This window comes from Panthera tigris, chromosome C1 (assembly GCF_018350195.1).
Source record: "Panthera tigris isolate Pti1 chromosome C1, P.tigris_Pti1_mat1.1, whole genome shotgun sequence".
NCBI lineage: Eukaryota > Metazoa > Chordata > Mammalia > Carnivora > Felidae > Panthera > Panthera tigris.
In genome coordinates, this window is record NC_056667.1 from 113441735 (window position 1) to 113465970 (window position 24236).

General features: G+C 39.2%; 1 protein-coding gene across 1 annotated transcript in view; it reads right to left on the minus strand.

Annotated features, from left to right (window-relative positions):
- CNTNAP5 (contactin associated protein family member 5) overlaps window positions 1-24236 on the minus strand; it is a 799405-nt gene that overhangs the window by 614393 nt on the left and 160776 nt on the right. Inside the window, exon 2 of the mRNA XM_042994206.1 lies at window positions 2838-2942. Within this exon, the coding sequence (XP_042850140.1) occupies window positions 2838-2942 (105 nt within the window). The remainder of the gene's footprint in view (window positions 1-2837; window positions 2943-24236) is intronic.

The following is a 24236-nucleotide window of genomic DNA, read 5'->3' on the forward strand; positions in this document are numbered from 1 at the left end:
TCACTAACAAATGTTAGCTATTAATGATATGCTAATTTAAATTAACCATGTAAACTCTTTATGAATAGGATTTGTGACTATTTTTACCAACTATGTGCCAGGGTTCTAACAGAGTGCCTAGCACATATTAGGTGCTCAATAAATATTAATAGAGTGATTTTTGATTTATGAATTCACTGAACCTAGTAGTTGCAAGTCTTGCATTTTAGAATCACCTGGAAAGCTTGTATTTACTTATTTTATCAATATCCACCCTTGGACTTGGGTGGATATCCACCCACTCCAGACAATTAATTCAGGGTATCTGGACTACGAGCTCATGCATTGCTACTTCTAAAGCTATCTAGGTGATTCAAATGCACAGCTCTTGGATGGGAACCAGTGATCCACTCTCTCCTTGAGGCTGTGTTGACTTCCCCCTGAGGGCAGTGGTTGGACCCAGTGAGTGAACTGGAGGCTGCCAGGCCTGGGAGTTTGTTGGAGGACAAGGCCAGTGCATTTCAACATTCTGAGACTGTCGCCCCTGCATGACCTTCCTGATTTAGACTCTAGCTGGAAGAAGAAAGAGAGGTCAATGTCCTCTCTGAACACGCCGGTGCTATCCTTGGACTCCGGCACCCAGATTTCCCGGTGAGCAGAATAATTACAATAAATCGGAGCAGAGACATCTGGTCTGTCAATATCGTCCACCAGGGGATGAGCCGGCCTGTGACCAGACTCACAGGTTCCCAGGAAACTGCAGAGGTGCTACTAGGCAGTAATGACTTTCTGCCACTTCACAGTTGGGTTAAACTGGGGAGAACTCTGGCTCCAGATGCCCTGTTGGTGTACAAATTAAAAACTTCCAACTCTGGCTTCTTCCTGAAATTACCAAGTGGACCTCCCTGCTCGGGTCAGACTCTCTACCCTGCATCGAGAAGGATCTTTTTAATATGCAAGGCTTGACGCAGTCTGAGCATCATGTGTCAAAGCAGGCATTACTGGTCCACTTTACAGATAAAGAACTGAAGTCAAGAGCAGATAGGCAATTTGCAGACACTCACAGGGCTTACAAGTATATGCTGTGGGCAGCACTTGAACCCTGGCCAATTAGTTTCCAAGTCTCTTTCTAACATAGCCCTCTTTAACCTGTCTTAGTGAATCGGTTTGCTCACATGGTGGTGAGGAGCAAAACTTTGGGTTCAGATGTCTTAGATTTGATCAAAGCATTTCTCCTTCCAAATTTTGTGATTTTAAGCAAGTTATACAACTTTTCTGAGACCCAGGAACCCCATCTGAAGTTAAAATGTTAATAACACGCATCTTACGGTAGCTTTCCGAAGACGAAATTCCTTGATAGGTGAAATGCTTTACAAAATTCTTGGCACAGAGTGTTCAGCAAAAAGGCAGTGTTAATACACAATTATTAATATTTTCCTGCTGGGTTTTTGATTGGTCATTCTATTTCTCTTTAGAATAGCATTCTTAAAATCTTTTCTTAACAAAGCCATAGAAATTGCTAACTTAAATTACAGATCCCATTATAACAGAATACTTGTGAAACATAGTATGAAACAAACATCAAATACACAAACAAAAATTACACAGCACTCTCACCATTAATGAAGATTAAAAACTATAAATTAAAATGTCAACCAGTTAAATCATTCTCCACTTATAAAAATGATACCCTTGGGGCTCCTGGGTGGCTCAGTTGTTTAAGCACCTGACTATTGGTTTCGCCTCAGATCATGATCTCATGGTTTGTGAGTTCGAGCCCTATATCAGGCTCCGTGCTCACAGTGAGGAGCCTGCTTGGGATTCTCTCTCTCCCTCTCTCTCTGCCCCTCCCACACTCTCTCTCTCTGTCTCCCTCTCTCATATATAAATAAATACACCTAAAAATGATATCCATAACACAATGAGCAATTAAAATCTATTCCAGAATGTATAGATGGGCCAACACTGGAAAGCTTACTAATATGATGGGCCTCATATTATCGATGAGAAGATACAGTCAAGAATAATTAATATGAGCTGTAACAGATCACTGTACCTCTTGAAGTTGCATATAAATTATTTTTCTCAACTTGAAGACGTTTATAATATTCACTAGATATATAAATATACAAAGATAACCAGATGTTAAATAATTTTTAAAAGTTAACAAATTCAAATACACATCATAAAAGTCAACATCCAACTCTGACTAAAAACAGATCTATCTAGATATCCAACATTATAATTTGTTAAAGACATGTCACATAAGAGATCAGTTAAGGGTGTCTGCTCGTACTTCCATCACACATTGTAAAGATACACACCCAACATTTAACCACAAGTATTAGTTGGTAGGTTTGCCTTGCATTTTCTTACTTACTTTATTATTTACTTACTTTTCTGTATTGTATTTTCTTACTTTTACTTCATAGTACTATATATTTTTAAAATTAGCAACATTTTTTGTTGTTAAAATTTAAGTTCTTGAAGGAAAAATCTTAGTAGATTTCACACATTTATTATATACATGCTACAATAATAATGTATTTTGGTAGCTATTCATGTTAGAGACACGAAATATAAAAATAAAGTGTTTTTTTAAAAACTTATTTTTACAAAGGCCTCTCATGATAATCAGAGAAAAATAGTGTGAGTTGGGGAGGCAAGAACAAGCATACTTTGAGTATCCATTATGCACTAGGAAACATGGCTTAATTCCATTGTAACCCCCTTTCCCTTTCTTCTTCTCAACACTGCTCTTGGACATGATCCCAGTGAATAGGAATGTCCTTTTATTCCATTTCCCCACAGCACGCTTATTTAGCATTTGCCTTTTGAGTTTTAGTCATCTTACTCACCAACTCTTCGGTTGAGTTGAGCTGGGCTGTGAGTACCAGCGAGGTCTGAAGAACTGGAAAAAGCCATTGGAGAGAGCAGGGATGCTAATGGGTCATCACAATTGTCTATAATGATAGGAAAGAAAGAAAGCAAATTGTATCAGCAAGAGAGAGCCCATAAAGGGAAGAATCATGGCATTAACCCCATTATTAATTAACCAATGCTCTGAACAAGGCCAGTACCAATTGTTTCCATGGGTTATTTCATTCATTCCTCACAATCCTGAAAGACTGGTATAAATTCCTTTACACTTGGAGACACTGATATTCAGAGATGTTAAATAGTTTGTCCAAGGTCGCAACACTAGAAACTGGTGTGGCCAGAAATCTCACTGATTTGTCTCACTCAGGAGTCTAACAATCAACCATTCCTTTAATCATTCACTTGAGAAAAGCCTTAAGTTATGGCTATTGAGCTTATTCTAGAAGGAGGAAGACTGTTGAAGGGGGGATACAATTGTTTACCTATTTTCCCATCTTCAATCCCTAAGGGATCCTGCCATAGTTGTATCTAGACAGAATGATTTAAAATGTCTCACTCCCATTTGTGTGAAAATCTTTGGAAAATGAATGGCTAATTGTAATAATTCATTGTGTAAAGTAAGCGAGAATAGTCCCCAATCGTGTACAATCTTGAATCTGCTATTCACTTCAATAACAGCTTTTCCAGCCTTCCCAAATGTGACAGGTATGCTTGCTTTTTTTTTTCCTTTTTTTTTAAATTTTATTTTTCATTTTTAAAAATTTACATCCAAATTAGTTAGTATGTAAGTGCAACAATGATTTCAGGAGTAGATTCCTTAGTGCCCTTTCCCCATTTAGCCCATCCCTCTTCCCACAACCCCTCCAATAACCCTCAGTTTGTTCTCCGTATTTATGAGTTTGTCCCCCTCCCTGTTTTTATATTATTTTTGTTTCCCTTCCCTTATGTTCATCTGTTTTGTCTCTTAAAGTCCTCGTATGAATAAAGATATATGATATTTGTCTTTTTCTGACTAATTTCACTCAGCATAATACCCTCCAGTTCCATCCACGTAGTTGCAAATGGCAAGATTTCATTCTTTTTGATTGCTGAGTAATACTCCATCGTGTGTGTGTGTGTGTGTGTGTGTGTGTGTGTGTGTGTGTACCACATCTTCTTTATCCATTCATCCACCGAGGGACATTTGGCCTCTTTCCATACTTTGGCTATTGTTGATAGTGCTGCCATAAACATGAGGGTGCATGTGTCCCTTCGAAACAGCACAGACAGGTATGCCTTCTAAGGCTTCTTTGATGCTGTTCAAATGTAGAACAGGGTGGGGTCATGGGCAGAGATGTGGTCTTGACAACACAGACATGTTCCTCCAAATGAACCATGCGATCTCATGCAGACAATTCTGCTCTTCACATAGCAAACTGGTCATGTAAATGTTCTGTAATAATTCATTTATTTGTTTGCACCTTACACCAAATGGTACACTCTTTGTGGGACTTTGCAAATAACCTGATACATAATAGGCCTTCAGTAAAGGTTTGTTGAAAGAAATGGATGGTGAAGGAAGGGAGGGAGGGAAGTAGGGAGGGAGGAAAGAAGGAAGGAAGGAAAGAAGGAAGGAAGCAAGGGAGGAACTAGTTCACACAACAGGACCAAATGATTTTCCAATTTTTCACTTTGTGCACAGTTGATTTTGCAGGACATTGCAAAATGACATCATGAAATGTAGACATACCTTATTCAACCATGATTTTATGTCATTCAGATTAAAGGTAAACTTGATGTATTAAGGGCTTTCAAGAAAACTTGGTCTGATTTTTTTTTTTTTTAATTTTTAAATGTGCATTGGATATGGGGCTGCTTCTTTATCCAGAAAATTCATAGAGAGGACTATTTCATCTCACCACAGGAACATTAATGAGAGACATAAGGATTAAATTTTTGTTTGTTAAATGTGTTAAAAAATCCACTGGCTAAGTGTATTTTGAGGGTTTTTTTTTTACCCCAACACAAATGTTTGAAAAATATTTTGAGGTATTTGACAAACACAAAAGACAGCCAAATCCTCACTAAAGAGGAATGACATAAAAATCACAGCAAGGACACCTCTGCAGTTATGGTCATTCTGCTAATAGAAAGCAGAGCTCACGGCTACTTTATTCCAGGAATAAAATGCAGGTGAGGGGAGATGCATATACACTTCCAATACATTTGTATGGAAACGCAGATCGGTTACACTATTTATATAGTAGGAGACAATTTGAATATAATGCAAATCTCACATTTGCTCATGCCTATTTCATCATCAGGAAACACTAGGTGACTACAGAAAACTGGAACCAGTGGAACTGAACCCCACAGAAATACACCACGCCTGGACACACACCCACGTCAAAGACCATACAATATCGGACTTCACAGCTATGCTATGAGCCACACCTGTCTGCATCTGTAGTTACGACCATCTTCCAATTTCAGGTAACACTCCTCCCACTAATCTCTAATAGCTCACAACCCTTCTGACACCCACTTCCACAAGTAAATTGAAGATTTTCTAAAGATAAAGTACAATGTTTATTATAGCATTTACGTATTCTTTAAACATATAACATGTATGAAGTCGTGTTACCATTTTTATTAGGTTCTTAAGATTTAAAAAAAAAATTTAATGTTTATTTTTTGAGAGAGAAAGAGACAGACAGAATATGAGAGGGGGAGGAGCAGAGAGAGAGAGAGGGAGACACAGAATCTGAAGCAGGCTCTAGGCTCTGAGCTATCAGCACAGAGCCCAACACAGGGCCAAACTCACAAACCGTGAAATCGTGACCTGAGCTGAAGTCGGATGCTCAACCAACTAAGCCACCCAGGTGCCCCTCTTAGGATTTTTTTTTAATATATACCAATGACATGTTTGAGCTTTGTGCCCCTAACCCTATGTTTCCCCTAAGTAGAAACAGAAGTGACCTAATCATTGCAATTTAATTCAGTCCAATAAATATTTATAAAGATATACTTCATGTTTGACCTTGGATAGGCACTAGGGATTGAGTGCAGTAAAATTGAGTCTTAGACCTCAAGTATCTCAGAGACTATTGAGCAATGAAGGAAAGAAAGAGAAGAAAGAAAGAAAGAAAGAAAGAAAGAAAGAAAGAAAGAAAGAAAGAAAAGAAAGAAAGAAAGAAAAAATAAAACTTATGAGGAAGTTTAGGAGAATTTTACCCAAGGTTACACTCAACCCACTAAAATGGGGACCCGACTATACAAACACCCAGGTAAGTGATCTGCTGTGTCTCCCCCAGGCCTTTGCAGTCTCCCCTTTCACAAGGTGCTCGCCTCAGGGAGAGGTTTGCTTCCAAAGTTCACTGGCCTTGTGAAAACAGCTGCCATTTCCACCGGCCATTTCCTCTTTGGAACTGTACCTTCCTTGTATCTCACTGTGTGGGGTCAGTGTTTCCACTTTGGGAATTAGTAAACCCATCAAAAACAATCTTTGTCAAAGGATAGGTTCAGAGGAGAGCCTTCAGGAAACTTCTTGTCATGGATCCTGCTCATTGAAATAGTGGCCCTTATTTATTTATTTTTTTAATTTTTTTAACGTTTATTTATTTTTGAGACAGAGAGAGACAGAGCATGAACGGGGGAGGGTCAGAGAAAAAGGGAGACACAGAATCTGAAACAGGCTCCAGGCTCTGAGATGTCAGCACAGAGCCTGACGCGGGGCTCAACCTCACGGACCGCGAAATCATGATCTGAGCCGAAGTCGGCCGCTTAACCGACTGAGCCACCCAGGCGCCCCAATAGTGGCCTTTAAAGAACACGGCTGAACTTTTGTTCTACCCCTAATAGCGGTAATAATGGGAAATTTTCAGATCAGAAAGGAATAAAGACCTCTTTTCTCCAGCCAATACGTAGTCCCCTCTGTCTTCTCTATGTCACCTAAATTGAGAATAGACCAGGCCTCTAATCAAATTAACCCTGGTCATTGGGAATTAAGATTTGTCCACCTAACCATTCTAAGTCCAAAAGTGTGTATTATTTGTAGACATGAATCTTATTCTTAAAGCAGAAGAGAAGGATCTAGCATAAGTGAGAACAATTTATATATGTTTTAATTCATGATTTGGGACAGTCTGGGACAGTGGAAAGCATCAGAAAAGCTAGAGCTAGGAGCTCCTCACTCTACATTGGTTCCTTCTCTTGCCTTGGTGATTCCAAGTAATATATTCAAATGCACTAAGCAGGGTCTCAGTTGTCTGCAAAATCAAGAGAGTCTTCTCTGACATTTCTAGCCACAGAGTCATTTTAAACAGAATGAGAAAAAATGGGGAAAAGTCACCTTTAAAGGAGAAAGCACAGAAGGAAAACAGGAAGCACTGTATGAATGGTTTGTAATATTTGCTATCATTGAGAACAACCATTTCAACAATTTTATTTCTGGGATCTTGTCTCTGTCACAATACCTGCTCAAGAATTGGTGTCACTGGTAGCTCTTTGGCCCTGGAGGTTTACGGAAGGCCAGATGAGAAGAAGAATATGAAATGGAGGGGAAGTGAAGGGGTGAGGAATCGCTGGAGAGTGAGGACACATTGCATGGGGCAGTCTGCCCCCTCTGTGGATTGCCAGCCTTGCAGAGACTGGGCCAGCATCACACCACACACATGGCTGGGAAAGAAAGAAACAAAGCACCATTTGCTCCACCATTTCTGCAGGCTCTAAATAAGCAAACTCGTGTTGTCATTACATTTTAGACACCACTCACATCCCAGCCTTCTGACAGTATGTCTCCACAACGCTAAATCGAGCAGTCGGTTCCTACAAAAGCGAGCTGGATGTTTGTCTGTATTTACATGAGGAAAGTGGAGATGGTGAAGAAACTCAGGTAGGGAGAGAGAGATTTGAAGTTTGGGGAAAACATACCGAGGGACCAAAGTCAGGCTTTCAAGGGGACACACAACCTGAGATGGACCATCATGATTTTACCAGAAAATCAGTTTCCACACTTTAGAGATGCATTGGCGTAGTAGGATATTTTCAAAATATACTCTTAAAAAGACTGTGGATAGGGCTTGTCTTTAAAAGATTTGGTGTGGAAAGGAGATGAAATTAAAAGGCTATTTAAAAATGCAAACCCATACTCTTGTGCGATTTATTAATTCTCCCTTTTTCCTCAAAAAATAACTTCATTGCCATCTTTAATATGTTCCTTTATAATAGAAATGCCACTTCTTACCCTACCCCATGCCTGGGCAGATAAAAATCCACTCCTATGGGTATGATGGAAAGCAACGCAGCTCTTTGCATTGTGTAACTGTTGAACAACCTCATTCTTATTTGCAAATGACTTAGACATACATTCATGGACTAAGAGGGTAGCAAAACCCAAAGACCCGTCTGAAGTTGTGAAATTCAAGCCCTTCACTTCAGCAATGAGAACCTCAGGTTTATAGTCTGCTCAGGATTATTCAGTTAATCGATGGACTGACTAGCCTGGACCAAAACTCAGGTTTCCTCACTCCCAGATGGCGACCACTAGGGCAGGGTTTCCTGCCGCCTTTGCCTTAGCCTGATAACCATTAGTTATATTATTTTTCATAACATTTTGTTTTAATGAATAACTTTCTTTGTGCAAAAGGAAAGGCATAGTTGCCACCTCCTAAATAACAGAAAAATAGTAAAGAATAGCCTGTAACTTTCAAAAGATTTTTAATTTCTTCCCCATTTTCCTTGCCTTTTTATTTCTTCCTTCAACATCAAAAAGTAAAGAAAACATGGAGTGCCTGGGTGGCTCAGTCAGTTAAGCATCGGACTCTTGATTTTGGCTCAGGTCATGATCTCAGGGTCATGAGATGGAGCCCCACATAGACCTCTGCGCTGAACACGGAGCCTGCTTAAGATTCTCTCTCCCTCAGGCACCTTTTGGGATGAGCACTGGGTGTTGTATGGAAACCAATTTGACAATAAACTTCATATATTGGAAAAAAATTTCATAGAATATAAAGAATCAGGACAAAAAGAAAAAAAAAAGATTCTCTCTCCCTGTCTCTTTGCCCTTCCCTCACCTCCAATTCATTTCTCTCTCTCTTTTTCAAAAAAAAAAAAAAAAAAAAAGAAAGAAAAGAAAAAGAAAAAAAGATAAGAAAACATTAAAGGAAGGATTTAAAAAAAACAGAAGAAGAAGGGTGCCTGGGTGGCTCAGTCAGTTAAAGGTCTGACTCCTGACTTTGACTCAGGTCATGATCTCACAGTTCTTGAGTTCCAGCCCCGCACTGGGCTCTGTGCTGACAGCATGGAGCCTGCTTAGGATTCACTCTCTCTCTCTGCCCCCCTCACTCTCTCTTAAATAAATAAATAAACTTTAAAATTTTTTAAAACATTAAAAAAAGTGTAAGAAGAGAAAAAGAAAAGTGACTTGTGTCCTTATGAATATTTGTGTGGATCCTCAAGTCAAGCATTTTAGTTGATACTGTCAATCTGAAGAAGTGGGGGTAATTTGTTCCTCAATATATATGTACAGTTATATACTAAAGGTCTTCTCTCACATTAATTAAAAGGTAAAGGCACAAAAGAGAATTCTGAGTAAATATGATATTTACACACCTTTTTAGAAATTATCATTGACTCTTTAAGACGATTCTACTTTAAGTAACACTTTTTGTTGTCAACGTATATTTTTATTCATTATTATTAAAATACCAATAGAGTAACAGATGGCCTGAAGTTAAATTGTGAGGATCGTCTTGATTACCACCGTAAATTGTCTGTACGTGGGGATTTGGAGCTTAACAGATTCACTTGTATTTATAGGTGAGATAAAATTCCTCTTAGCATTGCACACTTAATGGCCTACTTTGTTTAAAAGGCATAAAGCATGCATTTTGTATAGTGCCTACAACGGTGCTTAGAAGTGACAACTCACGCTTTTAACTTCATTTATTTTTCCCCTCGTTACCTATAATTTCACTTAGTAAACAACAAAAATAACTACTCTAATATTACTCTTGAATCTGACCCCATCTCCATTTTCCACCATGAAATCCTAGGAGATAAACGACTTCATAATGAGCAGACCAAAAAACATGGCTCTCTAGAATGGGTCATGAAAAGAAGGTTAAACCTTCTTCTAAACATCCATCTCCAATTTAATGCAGGATCCGCCTTTTGATTACGTGCTGAACATGCGTGGTTGTGCTCTTTGCTGTAGGAAGATAAAGATGAAAGTCAAAGACACAGAGCCTGAGCTGAGGAAACCAAGCATCTACTTTGGATTGAAAGATAATCTGTATGTTTTTTAAAGCAGCTCCTTATGTTTATGAACAATTCCAGGCAAAAGACCTTTGACTTCGGATCCAGGAATCCTGGACCCTCTTTTACCTTCACTGTGAGCATGCGCTCATTTTCCTTTTCTGTATTTCAGATTCCTCAACTGTAAATGGCGGGGGTTATCGTTCATTTGTCCACTTAACAAGCTTTCACTGCGCACATTCTAGACATCAGAGTGTCTGCCAGGCTTTGAAGATAGTTAAAGCAATTATAAAGCACTCAAACACGGTGGACTTGGGCACATCGCTTGCTGCCCTACAATAGTGATTGATGACGGATGGGGTGCAGCTGGCTAAGAGAAGCCAGTCCTGTCTACGAATTCACAAGAGGGTTCTGGGATATTTTCTCAGCTTTACAAACAATTCTACTTAAAATTTTAGGTAACATTTGACTTGGAGGTACTGTCCTTCACTTATAAGTGGCTTGCTAGGACTCCACCATAATCAAACCCAGTATGTATAACAGCAGGGCAGCGGTGGCCACCATAATTCTCCCAGCACCTCTGGTGCAGCTGTCTGTCTGGGTTGTTAGCAGTCACTGCAGCCCAGCCAGAGGGAGACCACCATTTGAGGTGGATGGATGAGAAGGCTACACGGGTTTTAGTCCATTTCACACCCTGGTCAATGTCTATACTGGGCTTTGAACCAAGGTCAGCGTGACTCTTTGCATATTGTCAGTCTGAAAATTGGCTTCCAGTCCCTAAAATGACAGCAGGAATTTCGTTCAGACTGGCAGTGGGGAGTCTTCCATTTGGCTGTCTTGTGTGAGGTTAGCCATTCTTGGATTTTCAAGAACATACCCATATGGATGTCCCATAATTAGCTCAAACTCAAAATATGCTGCAAATATGCTTTTTTAGGTTGCTTTCCTCTTATATTATTCCTTTCCCTCCCATACCGCCACTGATGGTTATTATTATTATTATTATTATTATTATTTTGATTCTCAGGTTAGGAATATTGAGTTCACAACTGGCTGTTTAATTTTTCTATTTTAACTTTAAATATAATTTATCAATGACTTAATGTAACTGAACAAGTGTTTCCTGAGTCCCTCATGTGTAAGGTCTATGATATAGGGCCAATGTAAGCCATAGGAAACATCTTGTTGACCGAGAATATTATTTTATTCTACCATTTAGTATCTGGGACTATGTCTATGTTCAATAATATTTGTTGATTAAACCAGTTGAAAGAAAGATTTCTCAGATTTATACTCACTTTTATTTTTTTTATTTTTCTCTCGCTTGCCCTCTACTTGATCCTATTTCGGGTTTTACGAACACCGTGTTACAATTTTTGCAACCGTCTTCCCAGGTTCCTGCTCGTGTCCATGTATATCCAATCGCCATTTCTAAACCAATTTTCAACATGTTTTTCTCGCCAAGTCCTACTAGGTATGTCAGCCTTAAATTTGGCTTCCAGAGGTGGCAGAATGAAGATGAAAGAACAAAGAGAGATTTGTGAGCAAATAAGAGGCTCCAGCTGAATGTAAGGCCAGGGTACCACTGATGGGGTCGCGGGCTGGTCAAAAGAATCAGAAGCTGAGGTCCAACCAGCAGAGTCAGGAGTAAAGTGCCTGTTGCTGAGGTCAGCTTCAGTCAGAGACTAAGAACCACGACCGTCAAAAGAATCAGTCTGGTGGTTGCCTAAACTCAAGTATGCTAAAGTTATTAAACCTATAGGATTATGAATGTTCTTCATAGAGGAGCTGGATTAGCTAGAATGCATGAAATCTTTGGTGGGTAAAAAAGGTAAAAGGGATTGGAAATTTCTGTAATGTGAGAAGCTGAGTGGTGACTAGGATTTTGGAGGGATTTAGAAGAAATGATAAAGGAAAGTCAATCTTTGAAAAAAATAAAATTTTACCTATTTTTTAAAAAAATTTCTAAATCCATTCCATCGGTTGCCTTTTAGTTTTGTTGATTGTTTCCTTTGCAGTGCAGAAGGTTTTATCTTCATGAGGTCTCAATAGTTCATTTTTGCTTTTAATTCCCTTGCCTTTGGAGATGTGCCAAGGGATACAGGAGTGCTGATGCATAGGGGCACTTGTACCCCAATGTTTATAGCAGCACTTTCAACAATAGCCAAATTATGGAAAGAGCCTAAAGGTCCATCAACTGATAGATGGATAAAGGAATTGTGGTTTATATACACAATGGAATACTACATGGCAATGAGAAAGAATGAAATATGGCCTTTTGTAGCCAAAAAAGGATGGAACTGGAGAGTGTTATACTAAGTGAAATAAGTCATACAGAGAAAGACAGATACCATATGTTTTCACTCTTATGTGGATCCTGAGAAACTTAACAGAAGACAATGGGGGAGGGGAAGGAAAAAAAGTTAGAGAGGGAGGGAGCCAAACCATAAGAGACTCTTAAAAACTGAGAATAAACTGAGGGTTGATGGGTGGGAGGGAGGGGAAAGTGGGTGATGGGCATTGAGGAGGGCACCTGTTGGGATGAGCACTGGGTGTTGTATGGAAACCAGTTTGACAATAAATTTCATATTTAAAAAAATTTCTAAATCCAACTTTGTTTCCATACACCCCTGTTCCCTTCTTCCCATCCCCACCTATCAACACTCTACACAGAACGCACCTATCAGCATTACTTACAACACACACAACACACACATGCACACATCATTGCAAAGTACAGTGTCAATCAGATTTGGAATTTATTAGGTTTTTAAGTAAGGCTAAAAATGGAATGAATGGGATATATAGAATGAAGAAGATTGAGAACATGAGAAAAATAAGACCACAGGTTTAAAAAACTAAAAGTACAGATGATGTCTTTTTACTTTTAAAAGTGCATTGCTTAAAGAATTATGGGTGGAATATTAAGATGAAGGAATGAAGACAACTGACGAATTATAAAGATAATGCTTCTGCCAACTCAGTATTCATCAGAGCTGAGAATGTCTTTTCTAGAGCTGTATCTTTTTCAGTAGATATCTATTCTTTCTTTGAATACAATGAAGCCAGACTTCCAATAGCTGCTCAGGATCCTGCATCAAGTAGTTCTAAATTACATTGGAAATTCTAGTTACTCCAGAAACCATGATTTTAAAGTGTAGATCAATCAATCCATAGACATTTGTAAAACCCTCTTCATCTTTAATGGATATAGGCACGGAGTTTCTAAAGGAAACACTAACATCTCTGTGTGTCATCAGTCTGCCCATTGGAATTGAGGAAAAATGCCTGATTAAAAAAGATAGGCTTGTGTTGGAAACTGGCCAGCTGGCTGACAGCACAACCCAATGAGGTCAACGCCAACCATTTATGAGTGGATGGGATAAACATGTACTGATAATGTGAACAAATATTGATCTTTATTGATCTTTGTAGATGAGAAAATAATGACAGCACAGACACAGAGCAGTAGTCTTCCAAGATCATAATGTGGCTCTGTGTGTGTGTGTGTGTGTGTGTGTGTGTGTGTGTTCCTTCTGGACCAGTTGGAGACTAGTATATTTGGAAAGAGCCCAGACACTGGATTCCAGCCCAGTCTGAATTCAGATCTTGACTCCGCAGCTTACTAATTATATGTCCTTTGGGATGTTATTTAATCTCAGCTTTCTCTATATATAATGGGGATAATAAGTGTACATAGGCTTGTTATGAGAACAAAAAGAGACAATTCATGTAAAATATTTAACCCAGTGGTTGGCACATAACTGGATACACGTTAATTCCCTTCATTTGCTGCCATTCGTTCTTCCTTAGTTTCAAGTTCCTCATCTCCAGTTCCAGTCATTGCATTTGAAAAATGACATTTCTTGTACCCTTTATTATATATTTTAGACTTTTCCCATCCAGATGGTTTTAACACTGTTTCTTTACCAGCCTTTCAGGGCTCTTAGGATAATTCTGTACCAAGAGCTATTCTGTTTATGCATTACTTTTCCTCCAAGACCAAACACGGCACACTTTCTAAGTTTCACCGCTTTTTTTCTTATATTCAATAACATTTCTTAAGCACAAAGTGCCAGGCATCATGCTGTCTGTTCCATTATGCTGGGAATTCTTAAGAAGAACATAAAGTACTGCTCATATATGCATTACAAAGAATAAGGCTGTAGAAAATATTTGGATTTCTTGCTAGTCCTTATATTTGATTTATTAAAAAAAACACACATATTTAAAAAATAGGGACTGCCCTACTTGTGTTTTGAGATCATAAGCTTGAAATGCCGAGGAACCGTGCTGTGCACGAGAGAGGCTCACCAATTTGTATTTTGGAAAGTGTATTCTAGTTGCAGCATAGAGAATGGGACAAATATGTGTGTGCATGCACGGAGTAAGGATAGGGGAAGCCAGTGAGTGTGAAAGACAGAACCAATCCAGGCCTATGGAAATAGTAAAGAAGAGATAATAAGAGCCTGAACTTAAATGATGGCAATTGCATTGGACACAAGGTAAGGGAATTGAGGTATATTATATAAAAATCATCATTGCTTGGTGAATTAAAAGGGAGGTAAGAATAAAGAATGTCAAGATTTTTGGCTATTTTGTTATTCTAGAGACGTAAGCTCACAAATCAGTTTCTAAAATTAACAAATTTAAATCAAGCAAAACAGAGACGAATGGCCATGTTAAAATGATTTCCAAAGGAGAGTTAACACTCCTCACCTTTCCTTTAGATAACTATACTAAATAGTGTCATATATATATGAACATATATTTCATATATACATGAATATATGTCTCACATGGAAAGTCATATAATGTTATCAAGTGATACATTCTTAATTGTCCACAGAGAGAAGTGAGTAGTGACTACTATATTCAGTAAAAAAGCAACATCACGTTGACCTGAGGTAGATAGTTGTCCCGTGATTTCAGAATAAAATTCCAGCTCCTTGCCTCTCTATTTCCATTCATAATCAGATTGTTGGTTATTTTATCTTGTGGCACTCCTTATTTGTCAGTCTGTGCACAGAATTGCCAATTTCTTGACAGCTTTCTGGACATGCCGTGTCACACCTGTGTGCCCTTCCATATTTTAGTATGTCCTGTATGCCCTCCACATCACCTTCCTCTTCCCCACCCATCAAATCCTGTTCCCTGCACAGAATGCAAATGCTCCCAGAAGCATGCCTGGATCTCATCAGATAGAAATGCTTCTTCCTGTGAAGGTATTTTTTTTTTAACGTTTATTTATTTTTGAGACAGAGAGAGACAGAGCATGAATGGGGGAGGGTCAGAGAGAGGGAGACACAGAATCTGAAACAGGCTCCAGGCTCCGAGCTGTCAGCACAGAGCCCGACGCGGGGCTCAAACTCACGAACCGTGAGATCATGACCTGAGCCGAAGTCAGGTACTTAACTGACCAAGCCACCCAGGCGCCCCGAGGGTATTTTACCCTATATTCCACTTCAGTATGAGTACCTAGCCCACTGATGGGTTTTTGTTTTGATGATATTGTTGCATATGAGACATCAAGCTCTTTGGGAACTGAGACCATGTCTTACTTCCTATCTTCATTGCCTTTCACAGCGATGATCACACATTAGTTGATCAATAATTATTTGTTAAGTAGAATTTTAGATACATGGAGGACGGTCTTAAATTCAGGTTAAAAATCTGAGTAGGAACTAGACAGCTTTCAAAAATGGGAAATGTCGGGGCGCCTGGGTGGCTCAGTCGGTTAAGCGTCCGACTTCAGCTCAGGTCACGATCTCGCGGTCCATGAGTTCGAGCCCCGCGTCGGGCTCTGGGCTGACCGCTCAGAGCCTGGAGCCTGTTTCAGATTCTGTGTCTCCCTCTCTCTCTGCCCCTCCCCCGTTCATGCTCTGTCTCTCTCTGTCTCAAAAATAAAAAAACGTTAAAAAAAATTTAAAAAAAAAATGGGAAATGTCTGGGCAACAGTAAAGTCTTTACCCAAGTCACATAAAGGAGTGAAAGAAAAACTGAGTACTTGAAGAGAATTTTGATGAGATCATCATTACTATTTCTATATGTGTATGATTTCCAAATACCTTCTTTATTGGATATTTGGGGAGAACATGTCTCAGGCAAGTAGGACAGCCATAATGGTGGCCATCTAACAGGTGAGGGGCATAGTTATCAATGACACACAGGTATTAGCTATTCTCCCCAAAGTACTTATTCTAGCCTCAAGCATCTCCCCGACCCCAATTCTACTGGCAAAGAAAGCAAGTTTCAGAGAACAGGAAATACAGACAGAAGCCTAACTGTGTAAGTCCAATGAGTGTTCAAGTATCAAGTAGAGTGAAAACATTACCGCTGTGGGTTCCATCACCCTGCTCGTGTATTTGGTTGTTCTACTGACTTACTTGGTAAATTTAGGGAAATCCATTAACTTCTCTGGGCTGCAGTTTCCCTCCCTGGAAAATGCCAATGGTGATGCCTGTTTTCAACAGGGGGACTGTGACAAATTTAGGATGATTATGAACAGCCAACAGAGAAAATAATGTTTGGAACATAGAAAGTGCTCAATCAATGGTAACTATAACATTATAATTATCCAGTAAGTCCCCGTATAGATTTTTGAGTAAGGAAATAATGTTTAGAGAATGCACTAAACTTGAATCCTAACATTTTGAAGTGAAAAAATTTCCAGTTCCCAGTGATCATCCCCCTTAATTTATGACTAGGCCTCTCTTGGCATAGTTTTTAATATTTGAAGATGGGAATTAGGCAGGGATGGCCAATAAACTGGCATTGGTGGTCCCCAACTTACCAGCTGGTTCCCTTTAACTGATGATGGATGGCTCTACTTTATGTGTTTATTCTCTTCTAAAAAGAATTTTCTCGCTGGCAGAGAGGGAACCAGGCAGAATTCAGAGCTAAGTATCAAATCTGGCCCTTCCATCTTTGCCATCATTTTGTACGCCATTACTCATACAAAATATACCCAAGCTGCAGAAGTAGAGAGATCTTCATTTACTACATGCACACAGATATCAATTATTCTGAGCCCCTCAGATTATCAGATTCCAATTTTGGAAGTGCTATCTTTTATATAACTCAATAAAAATACTGGATATAATTTACTGAACCAAAGTATGGTGTGCCGTTTGTTAAACATTCTCTAGAGAATGTGTACTCATCAGAAGACAAAGGAAGGGGTAGATTCTAACAGACAATCCATTCTACCAATTGTTTTTCTGGTCCAGAGAGCTTACCCATTTGATACCAAATATCATCTGATCCTCGACTCTATGATACGACCTACCAGGCACTCAAATATAATGATTTTTTGAGACATTTCAGGCCTCTAGATAATGATTTTTTTGGGGACAGGCTAAAAATAAAAAGCTTGTTCCAGGCAAAATGCTTCAGCATGTTCTACTTTTCCTTGTAAAATGCTCTCCTTGCTCAATCCTGAATTACAATTGTGACTCTTAAGCAAATGTTGGCTGTAGCTATGAAGACATAAAATGCTGTAGATGTTCTATGGACATGTCCAGGTACTTGGTGCTGTAATTCAAAAGCATCAATAAAGTTTTGAGTTGTATTCAGAGTTTGCAAATCTGTCACGGTCAGATGAGTTCAATTTCCATTTTCCCCATACCCAACCCTTCAAATTATGCATGAACAGATTAAAAATAGCAGGAAAATGCATTGTATTGTGTTCACTAAATATCTCCCATTTTAGAGGAAATCTTTAGCAATCAAATAACATGAGAAAAGACACACTGGAAGGCAATTATAACCCTGGGAAAATTTCATTTCATTGCTCAAGACAGAAAGTGGTATATTTCAAAACTGTGAGCAAAGATTAATGGAGATGAAGGGAATGGTAAGGGCCCATGAACCAAGACATTTAACTTTAATGTCATTGCAAAACATGAGAAGTCATCATTTCAAGACTCAATAACCTCAAACTGAAATGCATTCATTGCTATTTTTCCTTCCTTTCTCCCCCAACATTGTACTCGGCAAGTTGAATGGGTCTGACAAGGAGTTGGTTTGAAAGTGAAGGGTTCTTTTCCTGAACAAGGTTAAGTTTAGCTTTGATGACAGCACAGCCTGGAAATCTCCTGCCAAGCATTTCCTGCGGGCAAGAAGGCAGAGGATTTTCACTTTCTCTGTCAGCTTTAGCTCTATCTCAAGTGGTTATAAGTCAAGCCTTGGAAGAGAAAAGGCAGAATGAAGAAAATAAAATCTTTACTGCATAGCATTGGTCTGAGAGCTCCAGACAGAATTTTTCAAGTGTATTTTGATGAAGTGGGTCACAGAGTCTAGTTCCTTGGAGTCAGTACAATGTGTTAGGAAGGCATTCTGGTTTGTTTAAATGGAATTTTAATTGGGGAGTAAATGTAGTGCACCAGGAAAATGTGAATGAATGCCATTTGATACTCAATACTAGATTTGCCAAACAGACTTGGACTGAATCTATATGAACACTGACAAGTTGAAAAAAATCTAGTCATTTGTTCATGTTTAATATGTACTGATGTGGCGACTGGATAGTATTTTGTTGTCATTGCTCCTGCTGTGACTTCAAAAGAGTTGGAGCCTGATTGGAATTCTACACCACCCCATTCCGGCATCCTCGTGGTTTCTGTGGCCTGTTATGGTCCAGGCGTTTGCTTTTGATCTCCTAGGGTACTCCCTGGAACAGATCCTGATTCAAGATCAAGCTCCCAGATCTCTGACACTACACTTAGGTCAGGAAAGCCCTGCGACACTGGTGGTCTCTGTCTTGCAGCTTTCTCTCACTTTGCTATTTCATGTAACCATCCCCACTGGCTGACTTGGGCCTCTGGGATCTATCTAACACACAGACAGAGCTTGGCAAAGCTGTCTAGCCCCATAGTGGAAGAGAAAGGAATGATAGAGAAGTATAAGGGAGGATTATCAGCATGGAAAAGTTATATAGACAGAGTTTCCCTTCCTATCACAACGTGTCTTGCAATGTAGGCCATCTGTGTACTGTTCCAGTTGCTATAACCGCTGGCAATACAAGAGAACACACCACGGACTGAATGCAGACAATGGTAAACCGTGACGGGATTTACATAAATTACCTCATTGCCTCCTCCTAATACTAATTATGAATGAGGCATTATTGTCTTGGTTTTATAAGGAAAACAATTTCAGAGTATTTAAGTTACTTGCCCAAGGTCACAAGGCTTGGCTTGGCCCTAGATCTGTCCAGTGCCTGTTAGCATTAACTATCTTATTACCATCCTGCAAAGTTGACCGAGGAATCTTCAGTCTATTCTGTTCAGTTTGTCTCAAACTCTTGACCAATCTCTCTCTCTCTCTTTTTTTAAATGTTTATTTATTTTTAAGGGAGAGAGCATGCGAGAGTACATTAGGGGCAGAGAAAGAGCGAAACAGAGGATCTGAAGGGGGCTCTACACTGACAGTAGAGAGCCCGAAGTGGGGCTTGAACCTGCAGACCATGAGATCATGACCAGAGCTGAAAGTCAGACGCTTAACCAACTGAGCCACCCAGGCACCTCAGAAGAAAGGCTCAAACTCTTGACCAATCTTGCATCCTTGGAATGTTTAGAAAAAATACAAGTGTTCTTTATATACACTCTGCCAAGTGCTATTACAATATCTATAAGAGGATATCCAAACCAAACATTAACTAAATCACCAAGCGTAGGTAAAGGTCCATTACTGAAATTTCCACAGAGATTATGTTACCTGGCCTTTAGTGTTATCCTGAGCACACACATGACTATGTCTCCTGGGTCTACAGAGCCAACAGGGCACACAGAGGAGGTAAAATGAGTGATTTCTGACTTAGGGCAAAGGCCATTCTACTGCCTCTGCTCCTGGGCCAGCAGACAATCAGCTGTAATTTCTTGAAATTTAGAATTTTTGTCTTCTGTGACACCTCAGATGGAAGTACTCTTGCCGTCCTGAACTTTCTGACTTCCACAGGAGTTTACCCTGGATTTTGAGGCTCTTCCTAGACAGCTTGGCTTGTGGACTCTCAGACTATGTCTGTGTTCTGGCCTGATCAGAAGGCTGGCATGCAAATTCTGCTTTTAAAGCTGGCTCTTTTCTTTCCTCTAAAGTCCAGCCCCACCTGACCAGCAGGTTCGCACTCACAGACCTGCATGACAGTTTTTGTTCTTTAGCTTTACGCTACTGAAGAGATACTGACATGGAACTGGCAGGTAAAAATCATGGCCTTCCTCTGAATGCTCTCAGGACGGCCACTGAATCACTTCCGTGAGGCCTCGGTGACGCTCCCACAATCCGGCATAGCCATAATAGCGATTTTGAGTGATCACTGTAACAGTCCTATTGAGAATAGGAAATTGGTAGAAGCCTCAGTCCAGAATCCTAGGGACATTAATGAAATGACAGAATGCATTCTGCTACCTTGGTTTTAGAAAGTTTTAAACGATTATATTAATAGTTTTCATATTAGCTAGCTATCTCTGGAAATTTAAGGTGCACACATAATTATACTAATATGTGAATTCAAATCAGACCCTTTTGTGTTAAAACATAGATCTTTAAAACCTACTTCAACAAGTTTCTTTTCATAATTATGGAAACACTGTTTTGGAGGCAAAGGAAAAGCAAAACAATATTCATGATGAGACTAATGGGCAGAGTCTACAGTTCTTTGCCAATTTTGATACCTAAGATGAAACGATATTATGGAGTATGGAATGTGTTCTGAAATACTGCTTCTGTAAGCCTATCTTGTAGACATTTGAGAACAGATTCAAGTATGTGAAATCCTAATCTCCTGGGTCAATTTCAAACACCATTCCTGAATACCCTGATTGAATTCTTGTTCCCTGTTTTGGAACCAGGCTATGGGTGGCTCCCGTCATTGCTACACATGATAGTTACTGTCTCTCCAATGAGATGCTGAGCCTCAAGAGGAAACTACAAATTCTTCTGTACTCCAGCATTACACTGAGCCCCATGGGGAAGACTGTATCATGGAAAAGGAATAGGGTTTTAGATGCAGCCCTTGAATAATTTATTTAACCTTTCCAGCCTTTGTTTTCTTTGACATAAAATGAGATAATTAACCTTTTTTACTGTGATTGTTTTGAGGAAAATTAAATGTGGTAACATGTAATGGACTTCATTTATTCCAAGGATTTAGTAATTGTTCATTCTCGTTCTTTTTCAAAAGGCAATTATGGTCGAATATCTCCTGATTATTTGATTGATTAATATCATCTTCATAATTATAAATCAGCACACTTTAATCATGTTTGTATTTTTCTTGGCTACATTTATAAGTAGTTTACATACTTAAGAGAGGGCTTTGGAAGGTTCTCCCTGAAGATTTTGATTTGTCATCCCAATATAATTATCTTTAAAGACGACTAGACCAGTACCAGACACTGTTTTGCACTCTGATGTCATGTAGAAGGACGAGAAACGCATCACCCATTTCCAAAGGCTTCTGACCCTTTGAAAGCATATGCCTAGACTCTTTCTTCCATGACTAATGAAAAAGATCCAATCAGGCCCTCTCTGGAGGGAGAATGGGCTGAAAGATGTTTCAAGAAATATGTGGACCTATGTATTCATCGGAAGAGAGGGAAACTAAAAGATTGACCAAGATAAATTTCACATAGAATTGGGCAAGTATCTCTGAACTTTGGTCAAAAGTTATCAAAAATTTATCAAAATTTTATCTCCTCTTTTCCCTTCTTCAAGTCTCATAAACTTTAGATAAAGCTGTTTCTTGACTTCCTTAGCACTGCAAATAACATTGAACAATTTTATGCTTATATTCTGGCTTTTAAAAGAAGATAAAAAATAGTAATACAAATGACTTTTTTTGATTCATTTTGAAATGATGGCTATGATAAAGAGCCAAAGCATTCCAAAATGTAAATGAATATTTAACCCAAATCTCTGCTGATGATTTCCCTGCAGCAAATCACTCACCAGCCTCCAACTCTGTACCCAACCACAGCTACCCCAACTAACAAATGAAAGAAGGAAAGAGAGAAAGAAAGAGAGGAAGGATAGAAGGAAGGAAGGAAGGAAGGAAGGAAGGAAGGAAGGAAGGAAGGAGAAAAAGAAAGAAAGAAAGAAAGAAAGAAAGAAAGAAAGAAAGAAAGAAAGAAAGAAAAAGGAAGGAAGGAAGGAAAGAATAAAAGAAATGTTAGTTTTCAAGACATAGTTTTCTTAGAAACTTCTAAATTCCAGGATCATTTGGAATTTTATAAAACAGAATGAAACGTAACTATATAAAACTGGAAGTCGGTGTTAAATCATTCTGCAACTTCTTTTTTTCCAGTAAAAATTGATTTTTAGCTCTCTCCCTACCCATACATTTAAATCTAACCCATTCTTTTAAAGCTTTGTTGTTGTTTTTGGTCATGTGAGTATTCTGTATTTTAGTTATTCACTTTCCTATTGAATTGAGGTTGTTTTTATTTTATTTTTATTTTTTTATTTTTGGGTGATACAAATAACATTTCAATAAACATCCCTGTGTGCATGTGTGAATGTATCCAGAAGTCAAGTTTCTGGGCTATGATATACATGTATTTTCATTTTTAGAAAAAATTGTCGCATTCTTTTTCAAAGTGATTGTACCAATACACACCCACTCCCAGTAATATAAGAATATAAGATGGCTTTAATTTATTCCTTCTACCTCTCAATATTTCATGTTGTAGATGTTTTGTTTTTGGTAATATAGCAGGTTAACAATATTTGCCAGATTATGGGGAGGCGTTGTCCTTTTTTTAACATATTTATTTATTTATTTTGAGAGGAGGTGGAGAGAGAGGGAGAGACGGAGAGAGAGACCATAAGCAGGAGAGGAGCAGAGAGAGAGAGAGAGAGAGAGAGAGAGAATCCCAAGCAGGTTCTGCACTGTCAGAGCAGAGCCCGACCTGGGACTTAAACTCACAAACCATGAGACTGTGACCTGAGCTGAAATAAAGAATCAGATACTTAACTGACTGAGCCATCCAGGCACCCCAGTGTTGTCACTTTAATATTCTATTAACCATTTAAATTTCCTCTTGAATGAACTGACTGCTTATACTCTTTGCTCAGGTTTTTGTTTTTTTTTGTTTTGTTTTGTTTTGTTTTTGTTTTTGTTTTAATTATGCTGCTTGCTTTCTATCACATATTTAGGAGTCTATCACATATCGTAGATGCAAATTTGCACATTACATAGTTAAAGCATCTTTTCCTGGTCATTACTGAGTTTCTCACCATAAACATGACAGTAATGCTACCTGATTATCCTGCTGTCTATTGTCTTCTTCAATTCAGCTCCTCTCACTTTCAGGTCTCACCCTGACCTCATTTGATGTAGAAATCCTTCCTGTGAATCCCCTTGTCCCTGCAAGGCTGCTCTTCTCCACTGTCCTCACCCACACTGCTACTCTCAGGATGAAATGTGACTGTGCACTTGACTGTCCGCAAAGCCACATGCTTAATCCACACCAAAGACTTCAACTTTCTTTTTTATCCATGCATCTCTAGTGCTTAACACAAGTTTGGGCACACTGTAGGTGCTCAGTGTGTCCTGAGTAAGTATACACCTAAGCAATGGCGACATAAGCATGAGGGAAAGTAAAAAGTGACCGGAGAGGGTTTATAGGAGCTTGGGACATCTGGCATGGCTGGAAGACAGGACTCTGATTGAGGACTCCAAGAAGACAGCATGGTGGGGATGGAAGGTCTAGATTGGACAGAGCCTTAGTCCATTTAGGTGGATCCTGGACACAGGAGGAGGGTGCCATTGGAAGTGCAGAATCCTAACAAGTCGAATGATTTCAGTCATTCAGTGCAAGATCATCCTGTGGGAAAATGGAAACATTAAAAAGAACAGGGAGAAAGATGCCCTTCAAGGAGAGCTTACTTCTGGGGCACCTGGGTGGCTCAGTCAGTTAAGCGTCTGACTTCGGCTCAGGTCATGATCTCACTGTTCGTGGGTTTGAACCCCACGTTGGGCTCTCTGTTGTCAACACAGAGCCTGTTTCAGATCCTCTGCCCCCCACCTCGATGTCCCCCCCACCTTGCTCACTCTTTCTCTCTCTCTCTCAAAAAATGAATAAACATTAAAAAAAACAAGAGCTATTTCCCTGGTAAGTATGAGCAAGAGAGTGGAGCCGAAC